Below are 10,827 nucleotides of genomic sequence, written 5' to 3'. Positions count from 1 at the left end.
TCAGGCAGAGGTCACTGGGATTGTCTATCAGTTATAAATAATCTGTGCTGCCTTTCATGCCCAAATGTATGTGCTTTCGCTGTACAATGTTCTTCCCCAGAGCACAGATTTGTAAAATTTAGCCTTTATTGTCAATGGAATCTTCCTGATTAGTAAGTGATACTTGGAGAGCAAGCAGGTCTATGCTTTCACATCACCAAAATAGTAGCTGGATGTAAAGTGGGCGATAGCTGATTCACCAAGCCTCTTTGAGGTTTGCTCAGGACACAGCAACCAATCAGCAGCCAGTAAAAATTTGGAAAATGAATTCTAGAATCATACAGCACGGAGGCGGCCAGGCAATTGTGCCTGCTCTTTGAAAGAGCTATCCGATTAGTCCCACTCCCCTGCTCTTTCCCCATAGCCCTGACAATGTTTCTTTATGTATATATTCAATTCCCATTTGGAAGATATTATTGAATCTGCTTCCAACATCCTTTCAGGTAGTGCATTCTAGATCATCATATCGCGCTGCATAAAAAGATTAGAAGCTCAAGAATCACTCACAGAGGAATAATCTCTGTTCTGATTGGCTCACCAGAGGGGGAAAAGCAAGTGTTTGTCTTCCAAGTGCATTCCCTTGGCTGTGAGCTTCAAATGAGAATGTTGATTTTAATGCAATGCTTGTTGCAGTTCATACAAGATGATTGCTTCTAATGTTCCTTCTGAGAATTTATAAAGACATCTTTTGATCATACATTATGGTTTTCTACTGAGTATAGAAACAATATTAAAATAATCACTCATGCTTTTAGATCATAGTAAGTCCTGTGTCCATAACATGATAAAGAGGTTTAAGATACTCCAATATTTAGAAGCAAGATTGATTACATTTCGAAGACACCCTTGTGGGGGGGGGGGGGGGGGGGGGGGGGAAGAGGGGAGAGAGAGACATTGGCCGAGACCTCAAATGACACTTTTAACAAAAGATTGAGGGCCTGGCAGTGCTTTAACATAAATGGTTTTCATATAAGTTAGAGATCTAAATAACATACTGCAGAAATCAGATTTTTAATTTTAATAGACTCATCTTGGTCAGAATAGGATTACCTTAATTAATGGTCATGTACCCAATCAATACCAGTCTTGAAACAGATATTATAGAATCACAGATATTATAGCACAGGAAATGACATTCATGACATTGCACCTGATTTCTTCAATTGACATTTCCTATTCTAATCTCATTTCCATACCCTTTCCATACATCCTCTTATTTTAACACATGCAGGCCTAGATTTTCCACTATCGAGTGCCTGTTGTAGCAGTATAAAACTGGAGGCTGGAAGCAGAAAACAGGTGGAGATTCCACAACAGTGTAAAGTGCCCACCTTGCGATCTGATGCAACTTCTAGTGCACAGGACTGGTGGCTGAGGGAGCACCCACCTGTATCAGAAAAATAGCAATCTACAGCACAGAAGGATGCCATTTCGGCCCATCGTATCTGAGCCAGCTGACAAAGAGCCACATGGCCCTTGGTCAGCAGCCCTGAAGATTATAAATAAAACTATGAACAATGAACAATGGCAGAAAGGTAAAGAACACCCAGCCCAACCAGTCCGCCCCACACAACTGCGACACCCCTTGCACCGTAGCATTCTACACTCCACCCCAACCGGAGCCATATGATCTCCTGGGAGAGGCAAAAACCAGATTAAAAACCCAGGCCAATTGGGGGGAAAAAAATCTTGGAAACTTCCCCTCCGAGTCCAGGAGATCACGGTATTCGATTCCCTGCAGTACTTACCATCGTATCTGCATCAGCCAACAAGAGGCTACCCAGTCTAATCCCACTTACCAGCTCTAGGTCCATAACCCTGCAGGTTATGGCACTTCAAGTGCCCATCCAAGCACCTTTTAAATGTGAGAGTTCCTGTATCCACCACCCTTCCAGGCAGTGAGTTCCCCCACAACCCTTTGTGTGAAGAAGCCGCCCCCTCAAATCCCCTCTGAACCTTCCGCCAACCACCTTAAAACAATGCCCCCTCATAATTAACCCCTCCACCAATGGAAATAAGCCCTTGCTATCCACTGTATCCAGGCTCCTCAAAATGTTGTACACCTCAATACACCTCGCTGCTCTACTTTGGGGAGACCAAACACAGATTGGGTGATCGCTTTGCGGAGTGCCTCTGTTCAGTCCGTAAGCGCGACCCTGAGCTTCTGGTCACCTGTCACTTTAATTCCCCGCTCAGACATCTCTGTCCCAGACTCCTACACTGTTCCAATGAAGCTCAACGCAAGCTAGAGGAACAGCACCTCATCTTTCATTTAGGCACTTTACAGCTTTCTCGACTCAACATCAAGTTCAACAATTTCAGATAATCTCTGCCCATTTTTGGCTCCCCCCCCTTTTTTTCTCTTTGTCTCGACTGGCAGCTGGTCATTATTCCGCCATTCACACCCTTTCTGGACTAACCTTTTTCTAACTTCTGTCATTACCATTTCAATTCGGCCCATCATCCCTTTTGTTTCTCTAATCTCTCTTGCCTTCCACCCTATTGCAGACGTTCTCTTTTGTTCCTTCTTCCCCTGCCCCTTTCAGTGCTCCTTAAGAATCTGTTCGTTTTGAACATTCGCCAGTTCAGATGAAGTTTAATCAACCTGAAATGTTAACTGGTTTTATCTCCACAGATGCTGCCTGATCCGCTGAGATTTCCAGCATTTTCTGTTTTTATTTCAGGTTTCAGCATCCGCAGTATTTTGCTTTTGTACTGAGAAGGGAAGGTCTCCAGCCTGTCCCCTCAATTAGAAAGCAAGATGTGTGGTGTAGCAGGCTCCACAAGGAAGGGCGGGAGTATGAAAATAACTAGAAAATGTTCATAAGCATTCTTCAACACTTCAGATCACAAGATGCCTTTATTTGATCACTTGTTCTGTTGTACTCAAAGTCATCTTGATTTTTTTTTAACAACATTTAAATGACTCAGAAAATACATCACAAATGACTTGATTCATTACACCTTCCGTCCGAAACAGAAGGATTGTTCTCGTTTTGATTGCCCTGCTGCATTACCTTTAGACAAACTCAGAACATATTTTTATCTTAAGATAGCCATCTCTCGTAGTAAGTTACCTATAATACTGCTTCAACTATTAGCAGTCATGACTTACCACTGTCGGCTTTTAAACTAGGTACAGTTGACAATAAGTCACACTTAGCTTGAAACTAGTTTACTAACACGTGTGAAAAAAAAACTTTAGAATGTCCCACATAGGAGAAAAGAAAACCTGCATTTGGTCCCAATTTATAGGTTTGTCAAATACATCAATGATCTATGGGTGCAATTAACTAATTTGCACAATGTAAACATTGATAAGTATTAATTAAAAAATAGTCAGTGACCGACACTGACCACTACATAAACTACTTAAAAATGTCTGAACTTAAAAGCTCCGGCAAAAAAAAACTATTTTGAAAAAAGTGATTGTTCAGCTTTCAAACAGGCTTACAAGCAAACAATAAATACAATGTGCTTTCTTCATATAGACATATTTACACACATCTTTGGCTTATAATCAAAGTTGCACTACAATTTGCCTGGTGAGATCCAGAAGATTCCACATTAAACTTTAATAAGCCAATCCAAATATTAGCACATTTACTGTGGCAGCACACATTTCTGCTTTAAAATAAACTTGGTTCAAAACAAGATATAGCATCACTGTGTACAAATTTGTGCATGCAGACCAACAGGTTGGTTGTATTTTAAAAAAATCAAAAACTTTTGTTAACACTGAAAATGCTTTTAACCCATCACTGAGCAATGAAATCCATAGCCTGATCATATCATTATGATGGCACTGAATGCTGTCTGATAATAGTTTGGGCACATACAAATACATTGTCATCATATTTAAGACTGTTTTATAACAGAGGCAGAATACTTAGGACTGTTAAAACCAATTCCCTCTTTTAAATGTTTACTCTTCATGCACAGGCTAAGTGACAATTTCCCTTTAAATATTAGCACAACTTTGCAAGGATGTAAATGTAATCACTATGAAGATTCAAGATATTCCAAAGCAACATCATAACAGAATCGATATTGTTCCTGGAAAAAAAAAGGGGAGAAAATCAGTTTGCTCAGTTTTTTTAACTTGAATATAATAATCAAAAACTGGAAAATAATGCCATTGTTTAGATTACTTGAAAGTATTAAGTAGTCTAACCAAAAAGATCATAGCTGTCTTACTGCAAAGTAGCTTGATAATCTTCAATCACAGAGGCAGGCTCTAGTTATATAATTTTGTCACACATTACAAAAACCATAACGTATTAAACTGACTAACATTTCGGATAGCTGTGCATAGTGACATTGTAAATTAGTTTGTGAAGACTTCCCTGTGCTTTCATAAGAACATAAGAAATAGGAGCAGGAGTAGGCCATATGGCCCCTCGAGCCTGCTCCACCATTTTATACGGTCTTGGCTGATCCGATCATGGACTCAGGGCCACTTCCCTGCCCGCTCCCCATAACCCCGTATTCCCTTATCGATTAGAATACTGTCTATCTCTGTCTTAAATTTATTCAATGTCCCAGCTTCCACAGCTCTTGAGGCAACGATTTCCACAGATTTACAACCCTCTGAGAAAAGAAATTTCTCCTCATCTCAGTTTTAAATGGGCGGCCCCTTATTCTAAGAATATGCCCCCTAGTTCTAGTCTCCCCCATCAGTGGAAACATTCTCTCTGTATCCACCTTGTCAAGCCCCCTCATAATCTTATATACGTTTCGATAAGATTACTTCTCATTCTTCTGAATTCCAATGAGTAGAGGCCCAAGCTACTCAACCTTTCCTCATACGACATCCCCCTCATCTCCGGAATCAACCAAGTGAACCTTCTCTGAACTAACTCCAAAGCAAGTATATCCTTTCGTAAATATGGAAACCAAAACTGCATGCAGTATTCCAGGTGTGGCCTCACCAATACTCTGTATAACTGTAGCAAGACTTCCCTGCTTTTATACTCCATCCCCTTTGCAATAAAGGCCAAGATTCCATTGCCCTTCCTGATCACTTCCTGTACCTGCATACTATCCTTTTGTGTTTCATGCAGAAGTACCCCCAGGTTCCGCTGTACTGCAGCACTTTGCAATCTTTCTCCATTTAAATAATAACTTGCTCTTTGATTTTTATCTGCCAAAGTGCATGACCTCACACTTTCCAACATTATACTCCATCTGCCAAATGTTTGCCCAATCACTGAGCCTATCTATGTCCTTTTACAGATTTTTTGTGCTCTCCTCACACATTGCTTTTCCTTCCATCTTTGTATCGTCAGCAAACTTGGCTACATTACACTCGGCCCCTTCTTCCAAGTCGTTAATATAGATTGTAAATAGTTGGGGTCCCAGCACTGATCCCTGCAGCACCCCACTAGTTACGAATTGCCAACCTGAGAATGAACCATTTATCCCAACTCTCTGTTTTCTGTACGTTAGCCAATCCTCTATCGATGCTAATATATTACCCCCAACCCACTAAACGTTTATCTTGTGCAGTAACCTTTCATGTGGCACCTTGTCAAATGCCTTCTGGAAGTCCAAATACACCACATCAACTGGTTCCCCTTTATCCAGCCTGTTCGTTACATCCTCAAAAGAATTTCAGCAACTGTGTAAAACATTACTTCCCCTTCATAAATCCATGCTGACTCTGCCTGACCGAATTATACTTTTCCAAATGTCCTGCTACTACTACTTTAATAATGGACTCCAACATTTTCCCAACCACAGATGTTGGGCTAACTCGTCTATAATTTCCTGCTTTTTATCTGCCTTCTTTTTTAAATAGGGGTGTTACATTTGCAGTTTTCCAATCTGCTAGGACCTCCGCAGAATCCAGGGAATTTTGGTAAATTACAACCAGTGCATCCACTATCCCTGCCGATACTTCTCTTAAGACTCTAGGATGCAAGCCATCAGGTCCAGGGGATTTATCTGCCTTTAGTCTCCTTATCTTACTGAGTACCACCTCCTTGGTGATTGTGATTGTGTTAAGTTCCTCCCCCCCATAGCCCTTTGCCTATTGTTAGTGTCCTCTCTACTGTAAAGACTGATACAAAATATTTGTTCAGTTTCTGCCATCTCCACGTTCCCCATTACTAATTACCCGGTCTCGTCCTTTAATGGACCAACATTTACTTTAGCCACTCTTTCCTTTTTATATACCTATAGAAACTCTTGCTATCTGTTTTTATATTTTGTGCTAGTTTACTTTCATAGTCTATCTTCCCTTTCTTAATCATTTTTTTAGTCATTCTTTGCTAGCTTTTAAAAGCTTCCCAATCTTCCGTCCTCCCATTAGTTTTGACCACTTTGTATGCCCTTGTTTTTAATTGGATACCGTCCTTTATTTCTTTAGTTAGCCACGGATGGCTATGTTTTCTCTTACACCCTTTCCTCCTCACTGGGATATATTTGTCTTGAGAGTTGTGAAATATCTCCTTAAATGTACACCACTGTTCATCAACCGTCCGACACTTTAATCTATTTTCCCATTGCACTTTAGCCAACTCTGCCCTCATACCTTCATAGTCTCCTTTATTTAAGCTTAGTACGCTGGTTGGAGATCCAAATTTAATCATGCTATGATCACTCATTCCAAGGGGATCCTTTACTAGGACATTGTTTATTAATCCTGTCTCGTTACACAGGACCAGATCTAAGATAGTCTGACCCCTGGTTGGTTCAGTTACATACTGCTCAAGGATCCCTTCCCTTTGCAATCTATGAACTCTTCCTCAAGACTACCCATACCAGCAAAATTGTAAATTGTCCTTTTGGAAAGAGCAAGCAGAAAAAAACCTACAAACACATTTACAAATTCACTAAACATATCAAAAAAGGAACCATATCAATGAATGTATTTTATTTCATTTTAATCAAACTGTGTCTAAGCAATGCACTTCAGCTGCAAAAATATTAATACTATACAATAATCTTTAATCGTTGGATCAGCCACTGAGAACCCATTTCAGAGTGCCAGTTTTCTTGGGCTGTGGAACAAACTTGGATATTTGGGATTATAAATATTTATCCCCCACTCAAAAAGAATCACAGCTTTGCCTGGTCTCTCCAATGATGCAACCAGATCAAACTTCAATATTCAATCTCCTAACTGAAGCAGCGCAGACACGATGGGCCGAAATGGCCTCCATGCTGAAAATTTCTACGATTCTAAATTTCTATGAATGGGCAGCAAGGTGGTAGGTGACAGAAAAATGGGTAAGATTTCATTTCAAAATAATAAAATAAAGAAATGAGGGAAAATAAATGTTAGGGATGGTTTTCTGGAATAATATGTCGAGGAACCAACTAGAGGGCTGGCCATCCTAGACTGGGTGATGTGTAATGAGAAAGGACTAATTAGCAATCTTGTTGTGAGAGGCCCTTGGGGAAGAGTGACCATAACATGGTAGAATTTCTCATCAAGATGGAGAATGACACAGTTAATTCAGAGACAAGTGTCCTGAACTTAAGGAAAGGTAACTTCGATGGCATGAGACGTGAACTGGCTAGAATAGACTGGCAAATGATACTTAGAGGGTTGACGGTGGATAGGCAATGGCAAACATTTAAAGATCACATGGATGAACTACAACAATTGTACATCCCTGTCTGGAGTAAAAATAAAACGGGGAAGATGGCTCGACTGTGTCTAACAAGGGAAATTAAGGATAATGTTAAATCCAAGGAAGAGGCATATAAATTGACCAGAAAAAGCAGCAAACCTGAGGACTGGGAGAAATTTAGAATTCAGTAGAGGAGGACAAAGGAATTAATTAGGAGCGGGAAAATAGAGTATGAGAAGAAGCTTGCCGGGAACATAAAAACTGATGGCAAAAGCTTCTATAGATATGTGAAGAGAAAAAGATTAGTGAAGATAAATGTAGGTTCCTTGCAGTCAGTTTCAGATGAATTTATAATGGGGAACAAATAAATGGCAGACCAGTTGAAAAAAATACTTTGGTTCTGTCCTCACAAAGGAAGACACAAATAACCTTTCGGAAGTACTAGGGGACCGAGAGTCTAATGAGAAGGAGGAACCGAAGGATATCCTTATAAGGCGGGAAATTGTGTTGGGGAAATTGATGGGATTGAAGACCGATAAATCCCTGGGGCCTGATAGTCTGCATCCCAGAGTACTTAAGGAAGTGGCCCTAGAAATAGTGGCTGCATTGGTGATCATTTTCCAACAGTCTATCGACTCGGGATCAGTTCCTATGGACTGGAGGGTAGCTAATGTAACACCACTGTTTGAAAAAGAGAGAAAACGGGTAATTATAGACTGGTTAGCCTGACATCAGTAGTGGGGAAAATGTTGGAATCAATTATTAAAGATGAAATAACAGCACATTTGGAAAGCAGCGACAGGATCAGTCCAAGTTAACATGGATTTATGAAAGGGAAATCATGCTTGACAAATCTTCTGGAATTTTTTGAGGATGTACCTAGTAGAGTGGACAAGGGAAAACCAGTGGATGTGGTATATTTGGACTTTCAAAGGGCTTTTGACAAGGTCCCACACAAGAGATTGGTGTGCAAAATTAAAGCACATGGCATTGGGGTAATGTACTGACGTGGATAGAGAACTGGTTGGTAGACAGGAAGCAGAGAGTGGGGATAAACGGGTCCTTTTCAGAATGGCAGACAGTGATTAGTGGGGTGCCGCAGGGCTCAGTGCTGGGACCCCAGCTATTTACAATATACATTAATGATTTAGATGAAGGAACTGAGTGTAATATCTCCAAGTTTGCAGATGACACTAAACTGGGTGACGGTGTGAGCTGTGAGGAGGACGCTAAGAGGCTGCAGGGTGACTTGGACAGATTATATTGCATGGCAGATGCAATATAATGTGGATAAATATGAGGTTATCCACTTTGGGGCAAAAACATGAAGGCAGAATATTTTCTGAATAGCGGCAGATTAGGAAAAGGGGAGGTGCAACGAGACCTGGGTGTCATGGTACATCAGTCATTAAAAGTTGTCATGCAGGTACAGCAGGCGGTGAAGAAGGTAAATGGTATGTTGGCCTTCATAGCTTGGAGTTTTGAGTATAGGAGCAGGGAGGTCTTACTGCAATTGTATAGGGCCTTGGTGAGTCCTCACCTGGAATATTGTGTTCAGTTTTGGTTTCCTAATGCGAGGAAGGACGTTCTTGCTATTGAGGGAGTGCAGCAAAGGTTCACCAGACTGATTCCCGGGATGGCTGGTCTGACATATGAGGAGAGACTGGATCGACTGGGCCTTTATTCACTGGAGTTTCGAAGGATGAGAGGGGATCTCATAAAAACATAAAATTCTGATGGGACTGGACAGGTTAGATGCAGGAAGAACGTTCCCGATGTTGGGGAAGTCCAGAACCAGGGTACACAGTCTAAGGATAAGGGGTAAGCCATTTAGTACTGAGATGAGGAGAAACTTCTTCACTCAGAGAGTTGTTAACTTGTGGAATTCCCTACCGCAGAGAATTGTTGATGCCAGTTCATTGGATATATTCAAGAGGGAGTTAGATATGGCCCTTACGGTATGGAGAGAAATAAGGAAAGAGGTATTGAGGTGAATGATCAGCCATGATCTTATTGAATGGTGGTGCAGGCTCGAAGGGCTGAATGGTCTACTCCAGCACCTATTTTCTATGTTTCTAAAACAGTAAATGTTGCTGGAAGAGTGTATAGCAAAGATGTGAGGAAAAAGTCAAGATGGCAAGTAGAATTGGAATTATAAAAGCTATTTTTATTTAGAATCTTTTTCAATATACCTGTGAAAAATTTATGCCCAGAAATTAAAATAAAATCTGCCCCAACAATTCTTCTTCAACTTAAAATGAAAGTACAAAGTGCCATCAGAATAAATATGAGACCACAGACAAGGCACAACTATAAATTAGATCATATATTTTAAGTACCTGTAAACAAAATGTGAGCTAACTTTTTGAATAGTATTATACACTGGCTTTAAAAAAAATTACAACAAGTAGCAAATAATATTCAGCCCATTGTCTGTATCATCACAGACTAAAATTAGTCAAAATTCCAACAAAGTTGAATATGAACTTGCATCATATAGCAGCTTTTTTTGGTAATGCATAACATTTCTGGAAAGGATGTGGTTGGGGAGAACCTCTGGGGCTAATTGTGCACGATGATGCTATCTGTAGATACAGAACAGCAGCAGAAATACCACAGTGGTTTTAATCCCTTAGCAACTAGGCAATAGGTTGTTCTCATTTTACAGAATTCAGATGTGAGGCTGTGGCGCATGAGATAAAATCAAACTCACAGCAGGTTTATGAGTTGAACAGAACGTGCTGCTCGACAGGTCCTGGACAAGTGTTATATGCACCCATAATGCAACATTTTCACTTATTAACATGGTTATAAAAGAAAGTTTAAAATATTTCCCACCAGTATTTTCAATACACAGAAAACAATGATGAACAAGTTCCTGTGCCATTTTGAACACTGGTAAAGCAACATATGTTCCACCTGCCCTCAACTGTCATTTGCTATCTTATTCACACTACAAAGCAAATGCAAAATGTTGTGGTTCAATCCATTAAATACTGAGCAGCGTCAGTAGCTGTATCTCAAAGTAAGTGCAAAACCATTCTTTGCAGATTTACAAATGTAATTAAGTGGAACGAGGGAAACATATGGAACAAGGCAATATGTACTGATTCCTGGTATTCTTTCAATGAGTTGTAGTTTGTATCCTTGTAGTTTGGTTTTTACACTTTTGTGCAGAACTGCTACTCCAGATATCAAGGGGTTAATG

At 40.3% G+C, this 10,827-nt stretch overlaps 1 protein-coding gene across 3 annotated transcripts in view; it reads right to left on the bottom strand.

Annotated features, from left to right (window-relative positions):
• Nucleotides 1–2,889: 2,889 nt before the first annotated feature.
• Nucleotides 2,890–10,827, bottom strand: part of ptprk (protein tyrosine phosphatase receptor type K) — a 779,294-nt gene continuing 771,356 nt past the window's right edge. For all 3 annotated transcript variants that reach the window (XM_070885263.1, XM_070885265.1, XM_070885264.1), the window contains one exon: nt 2,890–4,095. In XM_070885263.1, the coding sequence (XP_070741364.1) occupies nt 4,042–4,095 (54 nt within the window). In that variant the 3' untranslated portion in view covers nt 2,890–4,041. The remainder of the gene's footprint in view (nt 4,096–10,827) is intronic.

This window comes from Pristiophorus japonicus, chromosome 7 (genome assembly GCF_044704955.1).
Source record: "Pristiophorus japonicus isolate sPriJap1 chromosome 7, sPriJap1.hap1, whole genome shotgun sequence".
In the NCBI taxonomy this organism is placed as follows: Eukaryota; Metazoa; Chordata; class Chondrichthyes; family Pristiophoridae; genus Pristiophorus; species Pristiophorus japonicus.
This window is presented reverse-complemented; position numbering and strand designations above follow the sequence as displayed.